Source organism: Bidens hawaiensis, unplaced genomic scaffold, assembly GCF_021521415.1.
Source record: "Bidens hawaiensis isolate Kalapana, Puna unplaced genomic scaffold, B.hawaiensis_p1.1 tig00014463_1, whole genome shotgun sequence".
Classification (NCBI taxonomy): Eukaryota; Viridiplantae; Streptophyta; class Magnoliopsida; order Asterales; family Asteraceae; genus Bidens; species Bidens hawaiensis.
The window spans coordinates 466982-487926 of NW_027492258.1; the positions used below are offsets into that span (position 1 = coordinate 466982).

Below are 20945 nucleotides of genomic sequence, written 5' to 3' on the forward strand. Positions count from 1 at the left end.
AGGGGCATGGCCTTAAACCGTAAGTGGAGCTAGGACCAAGCCCTCCTGTATTTACGTTTCGAATTCTTTTTATGGTAGCCATGTACACACGAGAACAGAAAACAAACAAATCACAAAAGACACCGGACCCCTAAAGACCCCGACTCGAGATGAGTTAGAGCAAGAATTAAAGACCAAACCCCTCACACTCGAAGGAGGGGAGCAACTACGGGTTGCTCACCCCCCATCTAGTACCCCAAAACAACCGTTAAGGCATAAGAGAAGGAATGTATAACTCCAAAATAAAGCAAATTGGGTAGAACTCCAACTCAAAATACCCCCTTAAACACCCAAATGCAAGTAAACAACCTTTAAATTATCCGAACGTAAGTCGTAATTTCGTCGAACACCTAGCGTGCAACACGTATTAACCACCAAAATAGATAGAACGCCGTCGACGGGGCTAGTGGTGGTGGTGTTGATGAACGCCGGCGATGATCAGGAAGAGTATTATTGCCTGGTGGCAGAAGTGAAACGAGGATCGGCGGCAGGTGACTGAGCGTTTCCCATATTTTAGAGCATTAAAATGGGATTTGTAATCTAATTATTTTAGAGGAAAATGGGATATTGGTGTTCTTTGTTAGTGAGTTATGTTGACAGTGGAGAGGAGTAGAAGACGAAGAAAATCAATTGTTTATTCTACCAGCGGCCGAAACAATTGAGTGAATAAAGAAGCTTCGTAGACATGAAACAATCAATTTTTTATTTGCTTTATATATAATAATAATAATAATAATAATAATAATAATAATAAGAGAATTCTCTAAATAACCCATTTGAGGAGAGATAAATTTTAAATGATTCATTAATAATCAATATTCTTCAAATGGACCAACAAATATGGACTGGAGCGATTGGATTTAAAAAGATTTGAATCTCGTCTGCTCCGTCCAGATTTATAGTGAATCAGTGTTTCTCGTCCAAATTTAAAGTGAATTCGGCTTTCTCGTCCAAATTTTAAATAATTTCGTCTTTACAGTGCAAATTTTTAGAATTTTTTTTTGTCTTTTTCTCTAACATTTTTTTCTCCCTTTTTTAACCTCTCTCTTCTTTTTTTTTGCTTCTTCATCATCATCTTCTTCTTTTTATTCATCATCTCCATCGATTTCTAGCTTTCGACTTGTCTGAGGAGAGAGATTTCAATAAAACGGAGTGGCTTCATCGTCATCTTCATCATTGTTACATAAATCATAGTAATAATTTTCGATCAACGACGAGAAATCTTGGAACTTGACCATTTTCTATTAATGAGTTTTCATTTTATTTCCGGTGATGAAAAAGAAAAGATGATGATGAAGATGAGGAAAAAAAAGAGAGGTTGAAAGAGAGAGGAAAAAGTGTTAGAGAAAAAGACAAAAAAAAATTCTTAAAATTTGGACTGAAAAGACGAAATTATTAAAAATGTGGACGGGAAAGACGAGATTATTTAAAATTTGGACGGGAAAGACGGGATTCACTTTAAATTTGGACGGAGCAGACGAGATTCAAATCTTTTTAAATCCTGTCGCTCCAGTCCATATTTGTTGGTCCATTTTGAGAATATTGATTAATAATGGGTTATTTAAATTTCCTCTCTCTTCAAATGGATCATTTAGGGAATTTTCCCTAATAATAATAATAATAATAATGGATATTTATTCACATGGAAAACAAAATTAAATATGAATAAATTATTAGCTACCATCAAAATTACGAGAAAAAACATATAAAAACCATAGCACTAATCTTCACACTAAAATACATGAGCATGGACGTTCCAAACACTCAATTAAACGAGCAATAGATAAAACTATGACACCAATCACACATAAACAGTGAGCAATCATTGAATACCCGGCGGCCAATGAAAAAGATAAACTAGGCCTTAGTTATCACTTATCAGTGTGGAAGTATCGGACATGGGCACTTATAGCCTATAAATGGGTGGGCATTTCATATGTGAGATTTTCTCAAACATTAATTAACGTACTAGGATGCAAACACAAACTGTGGGCTTAACTTAAACGAGTCAAACCTAGTGGAGGTTTTCTCAAACATGCTTCGCTCTATTTGAAAAGCTCCAGGTCTATATTCATGTAAACTTCCATGGACTTCTTCATGTCATCTTGAACCTGTTTTAACACACGAATGAACAAAGGAAATATTGATGGTTTTAGAAATTAACATTTTGGGAGTTTGATGATTATGAAAAGTTGAAGACAAAAAAGTCCATGGGATTGCCAATTTGCCATCAGTGGTGGAGCCTATGAAGATGACTCCTCAAGAATCTTTCCATCTATGTGATGCTAACATCTAACAACCAATTTAACATCTTTGCAAATATTCTACAAAAACAAGAACCCTTTTTTTACTTTATTCAAAGCATTGATTCTTGGAATTTAGATTCTAAAAATTAATTGATTGAAATTATGTGTTCTTCCATCCTATGCTTTTTATTTTGAGGTTGTTTCCATCTATTATAGAACAAAAGTGAGGTGCCCACTTTCTTTAAACATTTTGTTACGATTTATTCGAGACAACCGTCAATCTCCCAAGAACACAAGAGAAGAAGAGAAAATAAACCAAATTAATAATTCTTTCTTATTATTTTTCTTTAACGAGATTACAATATATAGGAAAACAAAGAAATAAAAATAGTAAAAGATAAACGATAAGGAAACATAATTTGACTACAAAGGAAACTAAATAATAGATAAACTTAAATAATAATAATAATAATAATAATAATAATAATAATATTATAATAATTATAATATTATTATTGTAGGATCGTATCAATTCTCGACCCCTTGAAAACGTCCTTGTCCTCAAGGACGGAATGCCATTGCCAAGGCGGTCTCCACTCGAGTCGTACGACGACAAGTGGGGCGATCTTAACATAGCACCACGGTGGTCACCATTCAAGTCTTCCGGTGTTATTCTGGCCAATGTCAACGAACGGGCACAACACGGGTCGCCTTATTGAACCTTTTAACGGTGTCGGCGCCAACAAGCTAATTGTATTGTTGTAAATTTGATTGGCATCTTTATTAACCATCGAACTACCACTTTGTTGCTTATATTTAGTTGTATGCCCACCTAAGGTCATATCCCCCAATCCTTGAGTAACTTCCTCCTTAACAATGGTTTCATAATCAGACTTGGCAATTGCTGTAACATCACGTAAATTTTGGGCCAAAAATGCAACTTTTCAAAGTCAATGGACCGATTCTGCCAATTTCTAAACTCCAGGGACCAAAACATAAATTCTGATTTTCCTGACTTATCGCGGTACGCGATGGGTCAGAGGAGACACCCATCGCGTACCGCGATAGGGTAGTCTGACACATGTGACACGTGTGCCACGTGGCAACACGTCCGCCACGTGTTGCCACGTGTAGCGGAGCCTGCCACGTGTCGACACGTGGCAGGTCTAGGCTCTGACTTAGCAGACCTACATTCGCGGTACGCGATAGGTCTGCCAAGTGACCCATCGCGTATCGCGATGGGGTCCAAAATTTGGCTATAAATAGGCAGCCACGGGATTGAGCCCCTCACACCTCAATTACACATACATACTCTCTCTCTCTAGCTTTCTCTCACTACCTCGAACTACGTGCCACTAATCTACCTCGATAAACGTGCCCCGAAACCTCGTTTTCCGTGCCCGTTACCTCGATTTCCGTGCAACTCCCCGACATTCCGAACAAGAAAGAAGTGTTGTCCGACGACCCGGTGATCTCCTCGAAGTGCGTGCCAAAGGTGTCTCGAGAAACGTGTAAAGTGTGGAAAGGAGTGTTGATCAAGTGAGCGTTGAGAAACGAGCGGCGTCGAAGTGCTGCCCAAGTATCTAGGGCACTTCTAAGCCTAAACAAGGTAGGCATAATGCCCGACCAAAATAATATTAAAATATTATAAAGGCTTAATGCCTAAGTGAAACAAGGTACTCGTGGATGTTCCAACAAGAGTTCTTCCAAAGCCATCTAGGCTAAGGCTCAATGAAAGCACCAATTGTTACGGTTTATTCGAGACAACCGTCAATTTTCTAAGAACACAAGAGAAGAAGAGAAAATAAACCAAATTAATAATTCTTTCTTATTATTTTTTGAGATTACAATATATAAGAAAACAAAGAAATAAAAATAGTAAAAGATAAACGATAAGGAAACATAACTTAACTATAAAGGAAACTAAATAATAGATAAACTTAAATAATAGTAATAATTATTATAACAATAATTATAATATTATTATTGTAGGATCGTATCACATTTCCATATTGCATGTCATTAAGGTCCCCCTCATCACATCACACTTGATAATAATAATAATAATAATAATAATAATAATAATTTTATTCGCTTTACCTTCTTTCAGATTCAATAGTTGTAGTCGTATATTTTATTACAAACATTAGTTTACAACTTTTAAATTATATTATCTGTATTCACGATTTTGTACCTACTAATAAGACATAGAATTTTTAAATCTACGAAAAAAAGAGAGAAGAAAACATTAAAATTTTAACAATATAAAAACTCATGGTGGCTGGCTGGCTACTACAAGTTTTAGATTTCTTTGTGTTTCACTAATATAACCAAAAGACAACTAGAATATTATCAAGTCAACAACATGTGAGTTTACTGTCTCTTGGTCTTAGTGCTTAGCACTAGAACCACACTCGCTTAGCCTTGAATATACATTGTAATAATGCTTAAACTTTATATGTGTTAGCATTTTCCCTATATTAATTAGCAAAAATTAGCCTCTACACTATCTTTCCTTATTCTTTTGGTTCCACCATCCAATGTATGTGCAATCAGTCAGACGGACTGTCAAAATATTTTAACGGTCCGTCTAATCACTAATGGTTGCCTCACATGGGGGTTTGTTGTTCAATTGGTTAGATGGTGTCCGCTCATTCTAACGGCACATTTGATGTTACGATGGTCCGTATAAAGCCTGCTTTGGACAAAAGTCAAACAATGTATTTGACGGGATCGTCTAAAGCATATGATGACATATCTAAAGACAAATTTGATTATTTAAGAAAATAAAGTTTTAAACATCATAACCAATCCTAACGAGTTTAAACAAGGTTTGGAACGATAAATCAGGTCATGTAAGGTGAATCGAGTGTCGAGGTTGACCAAGATTATCTAAGCTAGGAAACGATAAGGTGAATAAACCCTATCTTTTACAAGTTGTTTACACTTTTAAATTTAAAGATACATTTATCCATATTTAAAGAGTATTAAAATTTTTACATATGATTATACAAAACCCTTAAAACGTGTGACACAAGTTGAAGGTAGCAACTGAAACTCAGGCAAAAATACGTGTGTGTCTGGATCCTTACAAATATGATGATGATGAGTAGTAGCTACGCATATTGCAATCATGCTTACCCCGATAGGTCATAAGAGTTACCTCAGTTAAGTTTTGAGTATGTTTTGTTGCTAATACTTGGGAAGAGGACCCAATGATTCGTTAAAAGTTATTGGTGTATGATTCTAGGGACTATTAGAAATCGATTAAAAGGTAAAAGGAACCTCTGATGTTCGATTAGTGATGAAGTCAAATCTAGTTTTTGATCATCCAAACTATGAAATAGACGTTTATGATGCCTGAGAAGATAGAAGGGTAAGTGGATCAAGAACGGAAAGAGGGGGGGGGGGGGGATAAAACATGCATGGATCAAGCTCTTGTTATTTATTTTGTTCATGTTATATATATGTTACGATTGTTTTATAACATATACTCAATAACCTTAAATAATATATATAGGGATTATAAAGGTGATCCACTAATCCATATTGTGGATAAGCCTCTATATTTCTATGATCCTATCTAACTAAGGCATATGAATGGCTTTTTCATTCAGGAAGATAAATTTATTCTTTATATATTCGAATATAAATTACAAGGTCATCTATCAATCTTACACGTATCATACACGGAAAGAGGTTATTTTTATAAAAAGTTTTGTAAGGGCTTTTCGATGCTTAAAATGTGTTGGCTTATAATTGATTAAAGTGGGGTTATATAGACTATGGTGGAATTAATCAATGCGATTCTTAAGTACCACTTAACGGTGTGGACCAATGTGCTATCAATGGCCACAACAGAACTAAAGCTAATGTCTCGTATACATAAATATATATTTGGGTTCAGTGAGAACAATAATTGGGTTAAAAAATACATGGGTATTTCTAACACTATACTGATAGAAGCAACTTTCACCCGATTTGTTCTCTAGTACTCCTCACGTGTCAACAAAATTTCCGATCGATACGCCTCTATAGCGTACTGAAAGAAAGAGAAATTAGTAAATCTTTTAACAAAGGCAGTCATGTCACATGTTCAAGACATGGGAGTGAAACACGAGCTAAAGTTGTAATGGTTCATAAGTGTTAGACATGAAGGGAAGTTATGTAGAGTTGTAGACGTTGCATTCTTTTTTTCCTTTCTAAAGTTGTTCAATATATATTAAGTTTTCCTCTAATAAGGTTTTTAACATGGTAGTTCTTCAACAATTTAGAATGTAAATAACTCTTCTTGTAATATAAGATCGAGTTCTTAAGTATATTTGTGAATTGATAATAGCAGATATATAAAATAAATAAATATAGCAATTATTATTATATTACTAGCTTTTAATCCGTGTATCACGCGAGTTATTTTATATTTTTTTATATAATTTTCTTGTATAATGTGTTCTGGTGTCTATATAAACATAACTTTTGTATTAAATTCAAAGGTTATATGAATATATAAATTATGTTATGTTTGTAGTTTAAGTTTAGTTTGTTTTTTGTACCTTTATATGGTCTTGTTAGGTTTGTTTGGCCATACAACGCAAGGAAATAGTGAGCCTAACTTTAGATCGTATATGTTCTTTAATAGATCACTTCAAATGTGCTCTCATCAATTAATATGAGTAACATTTTCGATTCGGAGAAGAGATTCTTTCTTGTAAGAACATGGCAAGCTAAGTTAAGTTATTCAGAACTAGCAAGCACCTGAAAATTAATTTATAGATTAATTGTTGATGAATGATCTAAAAACTGATAGTTTAATTTATTGTAATTTTTAATTTTTAAAAAAGTGTCCACAAGGGCGAAGGCGTTAGACGTTAGTGGATATTATCAAGGTGTTTAGTAGAAGCTTATAGTTGGGTCTTACAGTTGTTCGGATATGTAGGTTTGCACATGAATCGGACGAACACAAACATGGGATGTTCGGCTCAGTTTAGACACGCAAGCCACAACTCCAAAAACATGTTTTGAGAGTACCAACTACTTTACTCGCTTTTGTCGGTGTTGTGCAAAGAGTAGTGCTCAGAATCCCCCTATGGACATCTTGTATAGGGGTATATGTTCCAAAAAGACTCGTTTAACATATTGTAATACAAATTTCATAGCAAAACAATAATAGTGACATAAAAACTTCCAATAATCTTACATGTTGGACATCAATCAATAACATCCAAAAACTTATCAAATGTTTGAACCCACACATAGTTGTTCCACACAAGAGGAACATCAATAGAAATCACTCGACCTTGTTGACGTTTTCCATCCAAAAAGTGATTTAGTCAAAAGTTTGACCTTTATACTTCGAATTGTGATTGCACATTCAAACATGTTAAACAAAGAATTTTTTTTCAACATGTATCCGACCTATATTCATCGTAATAATTACCAAAACCTAACTAACCCGTATCAAAATTGACTAAACTACACTTGCAATATTCAGGCATCTGGTGTGGCTATGACATCTGCATTGGGACATTTGGAGGAGTAGATGGTGCCTGTAAACAATTATATAGATAGTTAGATAATTTTTTTAATGTTTTTAAGGTAAACTTATTTATTTACTTTAAATAAGTAATTTACAACCCCCATGTTATTATGTTAATAAATAAGTTTAAATTTAAAACTTATATATAAATCAATACATTATGCTGTTAGTTTAAATAGATGAAAAAAGTTATCTAAAACTAACATCCTTTTTATCGAATCATTTTTTTCTACTAAACCAAAGTAAAAATAAACATTGGAGTTATTGTAAATCATGCTTCTAACGTGGGGAAAAATGGTGTATGCCATCATTAGGCGTCCCTCACTGGTCGTATAGAAAGCCATCTAGTACAAGCGTACGACACATGTCTTGAGGAATAGGGCATATGCGTTAATATAAATCGTCATTATTACATGTAATCATGCAAGAAGAAGAAGAATTTCCTTTTAGTGTCTAAATAAAAATATAACTAGCTTTTAGCCTTCGTGTTACGAGTTTCTTGTTTTTAAACATTAGTCGTTTTTAATATAGTGAATATATTTTTTGGATTTTAATTTAATTTATTGTATGAAAGTTTGTAACATACTTAGACCTATTTTGATCAATTTATGTTTTTTTATGTTAGTTTATATTCATTTTTGGATATAACATTGAATGAATCATATACATAATGTTTTATATTTGTTCATTTGTGTTTATTTAACTGTGTTTATTTATATTCGTTTATGTGTGTGTTCGTTTATGTTTGTTCATATATGTTTGTTTACATTCGTTCAGTTACATTCGTTTATATTCTTGAACCGTTCACTTAAATTTTTAATGAGCGACCATTTAACCCGTGCTTGTATCAAAGAGCATTAAGATAAAAAAACTACATTAGACATGCTTTTATAAATTTAAGATAACATAGGATGTTAGTAATCTGCCACCAGTAACAACCGTTCTAGGCTTGAAACCAAGGTTGGCATGGTGGTGGTGGTGGTGGTGGTATGAGTGATGAAGATGAAAACAGGTTGACCTAGATAAGGTTTCATAAATAAAAGAGGCGGTAAGGGGAGACCAGATTTGAACAGATGGCAGACTAATCAGTGTTCATTTGGCGATTCAGAAGAAATCAACAAAGAATGGGCGGTTGATGTAGGTAACAATGGTGGTTGATGCATGAGAGGGGAGGTTGATGATGGTGGGTGGCAATGGAAAGTTAATCAGTGATAGAAAAGATAGACCAGCGATGAAGAATATATAGAGGAGAAAAATTTAATTAGTGTTTGATGATGAAATAATTTCACAAATAAATATGATGTTATAACATATTTAAGAGTTATTCGGGTTTAGTGAAACCCGTAACCCGCGAAGATTATTGTTTGACGATGAAAGAGTTTCACAAATAAATACAATAATATATCACTTACCCAACATGAAACTTCTATTTTCTTTAGCCACATATTAAACTTAAACTTAAGGCTTCAACTTTTTAGTATGAACAATTTGAATGTCTCCCCTTGAAGTAAGGATCATTGGCTCTTAACTTTTATACAATAATAATGATAATGCAACTTTATATATATAAATCATTTAATCAATATCAACATCAACATCAACATCAACATCAAGACTAAAGAGAAATTAATTTCTTCTAGTGCCTAAATATAATAGTATAAACTACACAAAAGATCCTCCAAACTCATTGGAGAATAAATACACAATGGCCTTTTTCTCCAACAAAAACCAGGTTTTAGTGAGAGATAAAAACAGAACCATTCACTTTGTGTTTGTGTGAAAGATAAAAGAGGACAAAAAGGGGGTCTTCCATCAATCATACCATACCAAAGCTGCTAAAATCATGTTACTTGCTCTCCCTCTTTCTCTATCTCTATGTCATGGGTATCTGTCAATTTCCACTTTTTAAAACATAAAAACGAAAATAATTTCATGGTCATGGGCATGTATGTATAATAACCCTTAATCACCACTTTCTCATTTGGGTATTTTCTTCTTCATTGCATTTGATGGTTTCTTGAGTCTTAAAGTTGTGATCTTGATTGAAACAAGATTTGGGTTCTTGACAGTAATGGGTAATGTTAGTGTCAAAGAACAAAAGGGTCAACAGCTTGATCAAGATGAGTGCTTTATGGAATGTGGTCATGGCCAGGCGCAACTTAGTCATGGCAACAGTAGTAGCAGTTATCCTGCGCATATGCTTACTCCACATAGGGCTTCTCAGTTCCCTGTGACTCTCACTCCTCAGGTAACTCAAAACTATTTATGAATATGGTGTGTAGAGTGGTTTTATTTGGTAAAATATGTTAATAACTAAACCCTTTATATACTATGCCAATTAACGGGATCAGATATATTGCGGCAAAATCTTGATAGAATCAATATTTTTACACAACAACGTTATGTATTTTAGTGTAATTGGATTAACTTGTCGATCTGTAAATCTCGCAATATACATTAAACTGCTTATCCCGTTCAATTTGGTCGTACGCTCATTCTTTGGTTCATAGAAATCACTCTCAATAATCATACTCACTATTGATCACTCTCGAGCCACCAAAAAGTTTCAATCTGAAAGTTCTAAACGACTCTAAGAAGATCTAAGTTTCTTATTCCTGGAATTCCTCAACAAACAATTGTATAATAAGCCCTATTTGCAAGCCCATGTATCTCCTTTTAATCAGATTATGCATATTCAGAGAGATGAATATGAATATGCGAATCAAGAAAAGAGCATACCCGCGGTGATCAGGTGGATTCATGGTGGCACAAATGTTGCAATTGAGGGATCATGGGATAACTGGAGGACAAGGTTGGTTTATGTAGCATTTATTGTTATTCCTTCTCATAGTTTGTCATTTGTACTTTCTTGATTACATTTTTTGTATTTTGCGTTTGATTAGGGAATTATTAGAGGGTTCGGTCAACGATTTCTCTATTGTTAAGGTGCTAAACGTTGGTGTTTACCATTATCGATTTGTTGTTGACGGGCACTGGACTTATGCTTCTGATTTACCACATGAACAACATGATTTAGGGAACGTTTTCAACATTTTGGACTTGAAGGTATGTTACATGTGTTACATTATTGTCATGTTTCTTTGTATCAACTCATTATGTGCAGAATTTGGGAGTACTGCGTGAACCACATAGACACTTATATGTATTGCTTAAAATCTGGTTATAATAAATATGTAACTTGGTTGTCACATGTCGACTTTTAATGAAGTCTAGATTTTTTTTCTCAACTCTCTCTCCTATTAAATAATATTTTTTGTATAATTAAATATCTAAAATTAATTCAGTTAGTTTATTAAAACTAATCACAACAATATTTCAATTATATCTTATCTTAAAATATAATTTAATAATTCTTAAATCTTCATTATTTGTTATTTATTAACTTTGAATCTTTGTTATATCTTGTTTCTTATTTCACTAATGGCTAATTGCATCTAACATAAATATCTTTATAGAAACTATTGGTTTATAATTGGTTGGATTTATTCAACCTGTGTAATACATGTATATCTAATCTAGTATAATATATAATACCGTTTCAAGTATCTCTCACTCTTCCACATCATAACTACACAAGATATCTTATGTGCTCTAAATACAAGTGCTTATTCGGTCATTATGTTCTTTACTTAAAATTAACACAATAACTCGTCGTTTTGAAAAAAAATGGATCTTTTGTTCAAAGTTTTCTGCTTTTTGATATTTCAGGAAAGTTATGCCGAATATGGAGGCAGAGATGAAGAACCCGAATGCCCTTCTTCTCCCATATCAAGCTATAACAATGCAATGTTCACGCTACAAGATTTTGGCGAGAAACTACCTGAATTGCCCCCATTGCTACAACAAATGCCTCTAAATCAACCATCTTCATCTAAGAACTTCCAACAGGCTCTTCACAAGCCATTGTCAGCCAATTTGAACCATTTGTATGTTAAGAGAGACGGTAACAATGAGCCTGTTGTTGCGCTGAGTTCATCACAGCGATTTCGCACCAAGTATGTAACATCAGTGCTTTACAAGCCATTCAAGAAAGTAAGAAAGTAACATTTTGTTTTCTTGTCTTTTGGCCTTATTATTTGTTTTTATTTGAGATTTTTAAACCAGAAACTACATTTTGGAGCCAACTGAGATTATAGTTTAGGAAAAAGATAAGACTCGTGATTTATAAAGAATTTTATGTCATTTACATGCAACATGTGATTTGTCTTGTGACAAAAATTATGAAAGGATCGAGTAACCCGCGGCTAGGGATGGGCAAAACAGTCCGGGTTTGCGAAACCAAATAATTTGAAGTGGTTATTAAAATTTATAACAACCCTTTCTTGGTTTGGTATATGATCAAACTCAAAACTCCTTTTTTCTTTTTTTGTTTCCGACCAGACGATATTAAATTCTAAAAATGTGGAGCCCCAAACGAGATTTGGAGGGTAAGCATGCCAAAGGATGGACACATTTGTTTTAATAAAACATAAGAGTCAAGCGTTAGAGAATCTTCGTGTATCTCCTTCCAAATGCGTCAAACCAACCTATAACTTGCGCGTTGTGTGTTAACTAATATTATATAAATAAATGAAAGTATGATTTGTTGTTATTGGGTGGATCTCACCCACCATTTGGCGAATATGGTGTTAACATGTTGGTGCCTTGCTCTTTCGTGTCCCCTTTAGTTGAAGCAGCATGGGTATAGAGCTTGTTAAAGTACCCATTGGCTATCGACTGGCACTGTAGTGAGGCCACAACGACCAATCTATAGAGCTTGTTATAGTACAATCTCTGGACTTTGATAATTCATTTTCTTGAAACTTTCTACCTATTTTATGTTAAACTATTTTCCAACCAGCGGCCCGTATGCAAGTTACGGTTGGAAGTGGCCATGGTAATGAGTGTGTTCATTTTCACTGATCGAATATATGAGTTCTAGCAGCATTACAAACAGTAAGGACGTAACTATCACCCGAAGGATTCTTCTTTTCACTGTCATCCAATGTGAGAAGTGTAACGGATACTGAAATTGGGCTTTTGAAGTTCCGGTCTCGTTAATTATAAGACCATGGTCATTATGCTTAAGTATCTTCGGAGGTTTGATTGACTCCGAAGATAAAAAGCAAATACACACTGGGGGATGAACATAAATGCTACTCGCTGCCAGAAGTCGTCTCCTTCTTCTTGTTCGTCCCACAGGTGCTTTAAGGCACCTTTATTATGCTATATATGCTTTGCTTATAAACGTACTGATCGAGGATGAATTAATTAAATGTGATTAGAAGAACAATCGAACTTGTGATCTAGATCATACAAATAAAGGAGATTAGACCAACAAAGCATTGCGTTAATATATACTATCCGCTTTTCCATGTTCGTTCCAATAGCGAAGCTGGTGGAACAAATACGCGTATGTCCTTGTAAACAAATAGGGTTTAGATTTTGACGTGATATTACATGATAATAGCAAGGACAAAGCTAAAGGTTTACATATTGAAGAATGAAGATAGTCATGCCATTAATGTAAAACACATGCAAATACTCTAGCTTTTAGGCATGTTATGGATTTATCTTTTGACATACCTTATATGCAATTAAACCTATACTGATGTAAATACATTTTTTTATTTTAATTTGTAATATACAAATTTATCGCTTCATCACGTATGGGATATTCCCAGTTAATTATAACATTTATATAATATACATCTGTGCATATATGCGTCTCTCCACCAACTAAAGGAACATTGTTGGGAGATTATAATCTTCTTCGAATTATGTCAGGTCATGTTGAATCAATTGAAAACTAAATGTTTTAACTAGAAATAATATATATTGATTGGCATATATTTATTTGTGATATTATTGTTTAGATAAATAGAATATCAGTTTAATAAGAAAAATAAAATCTAAAAAAGAATCTGATACACAAGCCCAAATGCCTAAGTACATGAAATGAAAAACCCAGGCCCAATAAACTCCGCCTTACATATAAAACTTAACTCTACGGTATTTGAACTTGAATCAACGTATTCCTTTCAAGTTATATAGTTCTCTATTATATAAATTTTAAATCATATCTATAGTCATGATCAGATGTGCGTCTTGTATACTTTCTTTTTGTTGTATAACAACTTTATTTTCATCACAAAAGACCGGACCTCCAAGTGATGGAGTAAACAGAAATGACTACAATATACCGGTTTGCTATTTAGGTTAGGAAAATTTAAAAATGAATATCAGTTAAAATTGTATTGAAACATACATAGAGAAAGATTGTAACACCTTGGAGATTAGTTATCAAGGATTGCCTTTAAAATCTTAAGATCCGCCTGTGAGAGCATATGTAATATGTGGGCTAATTAATTACTAAGTGAGTATTCTATTTATTTTTATAACTTTTCATTTTAACATTTGTAGTTTAAACGTAATTATATGTTATAGTTCATAACTAACTTATCATTACACATTTTTATTATATTTATAGAGCATTTTTTTATAAAGTTTGCATAAATACATAATAGAAATTAAGTGAAAAGTGACTTCTATGTCATGATATAGTTTTTAATCAATAAAATGTAATTCAATCATATTCACTTCTATTTCAAGTGCTGATAAGATTGTTACGTTCTTGGTGACTTCTCAATTCGAAATTATCATTGCCCCTTCTAAAGGTTACAGGACTAGAGCCCTACTAGCCTCATCGGCCGATGTTTGTCTTGCACTTATGGACCAAAGGAAAATCAGTCCAATCCTTCTTCAGCGTAACATGCTATATTATAAAATATATCTTGGGAGTTGAAGGTCGCAGCCCTTTCCCTCAGGTTAGTTTCTCACTTAACTTAAAAAAGAATATTAGAGCTTGAGACTTTTTATTATAAGTTTTTTTACCCGATATATATATTCCTCTAATTAAAAAATATAAAGTTTTGTTTCAACAATTTAAAGTCTAATTTTGACATACCTAAAAGTAAAAGGTTTTTTTCTCTTAAAAATGTCTAAAATATTAAATATAGTTTATTTTTGATAATTTTGTATATATAAAAGAATAAAATTTCAGCCCAATTTACACTCCATCCTTAATACATTAGGTTGAAAGACTTGTAGTTGTAAATTAGGGCCATGTCCATGCATGACTTTTATGAAATTCATCTCAAGTTTGTACTTCCTACCAATTGGCTCTTTAATGTTATTAAATGCAATAAAGCATAGATAATACGTCAATATATGCATATAGTCGAACACATATTTATAAAAAGCTATGAATTTTGTCACTTGTCACTCTTACATTAAAGCTCACCCTTTTTAATAAATTTATAATAGTAAAATAATAGTTACTATTTTTAAAATTTATGTTTCAAAATTTGTTAATCTAATATTTACTTCCTATTTTTTTCTCAAACATTTGATATTTATAATTATCTTTTACTTTTAAATATTATTTAAAGACTATTGTACAACAACTGTATTAATAGTGTTATTAACGGGTTTATTGTTTCTTGTATACTGATTATTTATTAAATATTGTATTTTCAAGAACTACATGTGTAATACACGGACCTCAAACTAGTATATAATATATTGATATATAACATTGATTTATACCACACTAAGATGTAAAAATCGTTTTTGAAGTTTGGTCGCTTTTATGACGTTTGTCCAAAAAACATTTTCTTTGACAATTGGCAGGCCCGGCCCAAGGGTGTTGCAGGGTAATCGACGGCCATAGGCCCGACACTCCGCTAGGCCCGAATTTTTAAAAAAAGAAAATTATATGTATTTTTATAAAACAAAATATGTATAATCAATGTTTCAACACAATTACATAAACAATAACTTGGTCTAGTAGCAAAGAGGTATGACAAATAACCAAGAGGTTGTGGGTTCTAGTCTTATTTGACATATTTTTAAGTTTATTTTTATACAAAAGTTTTTTACACAACTCAAATCATAACCAAGTAAGCCCACTTAAAATTAAATTGTTTAAACCCAACAAAATATTCATTTTACTAAGGGCCAAAAAAAATTTCGCCTTTGGCAAAAAAAAAACCGTCTTCTCGGAGCCGGCCCTGACAATTGGATCCATGTGGTTTCTCAATTGTTGTAAATTCATCCAATATGCTAACGCCGTTAATTCCATCAATTACCCAAGGTTAAAACCTTCGCGCATCTCATGACTATTGGACCATTGAACTCTCCCCACACTTGGTTGTTGCTTTGCCTTAGTGGCGTGGTGTCCTTGGGTGCTTCCGTCTTAAAGATTTCGAAGGCCTTGGACGACATTTAAAATTGAGCCCTTAAAATAGTAAGTTATGGACATAAAACAATCTATTAGTACAACTATAATTGTGAAATGGTGTTATAGTAACCAAAACAGTGTTATAGCTACCAGTTATCAAAGCCCTTCTCATATAGGAAGTTGATGTCTCATGTTTGAAACCCTTTGAAATCTTTCCTTTTCACGAGTCGACCAAAATTTAAACGGAGTCGCAACGATTTGACCTTGCGTCTCATCCATGATATACCAGCACGATGCCATTATGCTATCTTGACAATAGTATTGATCTACTCGGGTTTTGCTCTATATTATAAACTATTAACTGTGAAAATGTCATTCTCTCACAAAGTAGTACTATTCATAGATTGTACAAGTAAATTTTCATAATGTATAAGTGGCTTCTTTAATTACTTATTTACATTATTTCAAAAATTAAATACGAAGAACTCTGCTATTAGTTTACTTATTTACATTAACACATTAATTATGAACATGTTTTTGTATTACGTAAATACACTATTCATCAATTGCACTTATTATTAAGCTTTTGTTACAACACTATAAAGTATCATTTAAAGATGTGAGGGGTTGTGTGTACTAATACTACATCTTCTGTATATGACTAATCGCAATTAACCGATGGTAACTGTCACATGTGTCTTTTGTAACATGGCAACACATTTTTTTGTATATGGCATAACTATTAACTTTTATCGTCACTTGATAAAGTTTCCTTATTAACCAATAGTGAAAAATGATACCCAACATGTGTAAAAAAACAAGTAAACCCGCGTGCAGCACGCAAAGTATAAAAGCTAGTTATATACAAAACATCATAATTTATTTATTGGGCCCTAAAAGATTTTGGGACCTATGGTCTCCCACCCTATACGTGCTTTGGGGGGGGGGGGGGGAGGGCTCTGGACGCTCGTCCTGCTCAAGTGAGCCTCTCACCCTTGTGGCACTTGTAGTTGTATACCCGATGCTCTAATATGGTTTATGACGAGGTTAACCATAAAAAGAGGTGTGAAGGAAAAGGTGAGTCATGGCAGGTGTGAAGGAAAAGGTGGCGTTGTGACGTCGATTGTCGATTGTGGGCGTATATGAAGCGCATGGATACAAGTTATGCCTTGGAATGAAAGACAATTCCGAATCCTCTTTGCCTACGAACAAGAAAGCTATAAGTAATGCAACTATGAATCTCATGGAGAGTTCGATCCTGGCTCAGGATTAACGCTGGCGGCATGCTTAACACATGCAAGTCGAACAAGAAGTGGTATTTCCAGTGACAGACGGGTGAGTAACGCGTAAGAACTTGCCCTTGAGAGGGGAACAGCAGCTGGAAACGGTTGATAATACCTCGTAGGCTGAGGAGCAAAATGAGGAATATGCCCGAGGAGGGGCTCACGTCTGATTAGCTAGTTGGTGAGGTAATAGCTTATCAGGGCGATGATCAGTAGCGGATCCGAGAGGATGATCAGCCACATTGGGAACGAGAAACGGCCCAGACTCCTACAAGTAGGGTTGTTCACGAGCCGAGCCGAACCGAGCGAAGGCTTGCTCGTTGCTTGGATCATTTACAATCGAACCGAACCGAACAGCTGAAATTCGAACCGAGCGAAAACCGAAAGAGCCAAAATCGAATCGAGCATTTTTTGATCGAACATCAAATGATTTCGAGCATTATTTGTTTCTTTTTCACTTTAAAATTTGCAATAAGAAACAAATTTAAAGGTTGTAAATAATTTATTTTATAAATAAATTAGTAGTTTTTAGACAAAAATGTAATAGATTGTTTTTTATTAAAAATAAGTTTGAAGTGAGATATAATGATCATGTAAACAAACTTCTAGTATTCTAAAAACTTAAAGCGAACAAATAAAACTATGAAATTGACGGAATATGAAAAATTTTAAGGGGTAAAAGTAATTGTAAGCTTATATTTATGTGTTTTTTCTATATATTCATATATTTGTTCATATATAATTATATATAAAATAAATTAAAATTATTCGAGCCGAACCGAACCGAGCGGACCTTTGCTCGTTGCTTGGCTCGTTTACAAACCGAACCGAGCAGAGCGGCTCGTTTTCAATCGAGCGAATTTCCGAGCGAACGTCGAGCGAGTTCGAGCGACGAGTGGTTTGGACGGCCCTACCTACAGGAGGCAGCAATGGGAATTTTCCGCAATTAGCGAAAGCCTGATGGAGCAATGCGCGTGGAGGGGAAGACACACGGGTCGTGAACTTCTTTTCTCGTAGAAGAAGCAATGACGGTATCTGAGGAATAAGCATCGGCTAATTACGTGCCAGCAGTCGCGGTAATACAGAGGATGCAAGCGTTGATTGTCGATTTTTTTAGGTGGTGACAATGCTAATTAGCAAAACAAGTAATTTCTAGCCTCTTAGGGTTTTTTTTTAATCACTTGAGTTTAGGAGAGTATCATTCATATTGAACCAAAATTAATAGGAGTATATGACTTGTAATGTGCATTATAATTCCATGTTGGAGTTCTAGATACATGTTACAACGCTACTAACTAAATATAAGAAGATGTAGAAAAATACTGGTATATACCTATGTACAACAATGTTACTGAAGAAGCGTGTATCGACTTACTTGTATACGATCAACGTTCCTCGGGTACGAGTATGCTATATCACCGATGGTTTTCCGAGATACGAGTTCTTCCACCTACAAAACGAACAGCACCGTGAGCTTACCCCTCAGAAAGGGACAGAGGGGTCCTCTTTGGGGTAACCCTCCGGTGTGAGAATCAGGTATTGTAGAAGATAATAAGGATGTGAAAATGAGTAAAGGACTTAGAATATATTTTCTTGCCTGCCTCCAACTGTGGAGGTGGTGTGGTATTTATAGTATTAGGGTTTCCAATGATTTGGCTCAGACCCAATTGGGGCCTTTTTGGCCTCCTCCTGTTGCTTCGCGCCACGTGTACTTAGGACACCTGGTGCTTTTTCATTGATTATTCTCTGACCAAGGTCTTTCACCTGACCCATGTGCCATCACGTGGTGGCACATGGGCTTTGCTGAGTTGTCCACCCTTCATTGGCAGCTGTCAACATCAGCACATTCTTTATTCCTTAAAAGATACCTTCTGGAAGGTTGTCTGATGAGTACAATCATGGTTGTCCTTATCCTGATTTGGATTAGACTATTGTCTCATTTGTTGTGTGTCGCTTACGCGCGGCCTTTATGCGCCTATCCCGGGGATGCGCAGGGTCTTCTCTTTATTCTCACACTAAATGTGTGTGTTGTGTGCATATGTGATATGCGCCACGCGCAGATGTTTCATGTGCTTGCGCATAGGTTTTGGCTTTGTGTCTTCATGACATCCATGCGCTTGCGCATAGGTTTTCAAGCCTCTTGTCTGACCCGCCCCGCTCGATGTTAAGGCGGGTGCATACCCCTTCAGTTACATTGAAAACCAAATATCACATTTGCTTTAATAATTGTTGATTGAATTTCATTGGAGGACCTAGGTGTAAAAGAATAACTATCAGACCAATTCATACTCCCAACATTAATTCAGACCAATTCGTATAAAAGAACAAAATTTCAGACCAATTTATACTCCACCACTCATTATCTTGAAAGACTTGTAGTTGTAATTTAGGGCCCATGTCCATGCAAGACTTTTGGGAAATTTCATGTTAGCTTCGTACTTCCCTACCAACCGGGCAACTAAATAATACGCTAATATTATTGCTCAAAGGTAACATTCATTAAAAGATTAATAGTCCAGTCATTAGTCATATATAGTGAAATGTTATTGGCCCTATATTAAAATTAAAGTGTTAACAACTTATTTTGGTTAGATGGAGACATGGAGTCGACTATGGTCACCGATGATTCGAACCTCATTCTTTCCCTCACTTGTCTTATAAATTCCGTACATCGGTTGTTCAATTCATCTGTTTCTTCAGCTTCTTTCGATTCCTCTATTTCATGTTCTTCAACAATTACAAGTAGGTGCTCATCATGATGATCTTCTTCTTGTTCTTTCATACCGGGTGCTTGTTCCATGACTTCATACGTGACCACTGGTTGATTCTCTTTTGGTGAAGATGCGTAGGTTGAGCAGAAGTTGAATATTAGGAAAACAACGATTCCATTGCAAAGGAGGAACATGTAATGCCTCTCATTGTGATCGGTGAAATTGGATAAATGGCGAGTGTAAAAACAGACGCATACGATGAAGATGGAGATAAAGACCGAGACGATGTGGTTGAGTTTGAAAAGTTGTGTTTTTGGTGTTGATTGTAGTTTCTTCATATTTGCATAGGTGTGAAAGGATACAGCAAGATGAATAGATGAAGGATGATGGTAGTAGGGGTGTTGGTCTTTATATATATAACTTCAAATATGTGCATGTTACAAAATAATCCTAGGCTGGCAAATGTAAACAGATTCATTCAATGTATTAAGAAATTAAATGGAATTACTAAAAAAGAAAATTACAGTGCTAAAATAAATGGAATTAAAAAGAATATTTAGAAATTAAATTTCAATACTAAAAAAGAAATTTATATTTCATTTAATTAGGAAAAGAGCTACTCTGTGCAGTGAATAATTAAAACAGCTTGTAAACAAATATAGTAAAACTTGGTATATTATATAGTGGTCCAATGGTCCATGTAGTAACATGGTAACTGTCACATGCTGATATTAATTTCTATTTTCTACGAACCTTCTGTTCTGATTTCCGGAGCCCAACAAAGACGGCATGACGTTATGCTCATGAACCTAGTATTATGTTTCTCGTGTATTGTGGGTTGGTGTTTGTGTCTCTAGGTTTTGGTTTATTTGAAGAGTTTTGTAGTTC

The 20945-nt window shown here is 34.4% G+C and overlaps 1 protein-coding gene and 1 pseudogene across 1 annotated transcript; both read left to right on the top strand.

Annotated features, from left to right (window-relative positions):
• Nucleotides 1–9520: 9520 nt before the first annotated feature.
• LOC143546769 (SNF1-related protein kinase regulatory subunit beta-2-like) lies at nucleotides 9521–12201 on the top strand. Its single transcript, XM_077038357.1, has 4 exons — nucleotides 9521–10069; nucleotides 10470–10633; nucleotides 10725–10887; nucleotides 11551–12201. The coding sequence occupies exons 1-4, from the start codon at nucleotides 9893–9895 to the stop codon at nucleotides 11884–11886; spliced, it is 840 nt and encodes a 279-aa protein (XP_076894472.1). The 5' UTR covers nucleotides 9521–9892; the 3' UTR covers nucleotides 11887–12201.
• Nucleotides 12202–17360: 5159 nt separating this feature from the next.
• On the top strand, nucleotides 17361–17629 carry LOC143546784 (18S ribosomal RNA; annotated as a pseudogene).
• The last annotated feature ends 3316 nt before the right edge of the window (nucleotides 17630–20945 follow it).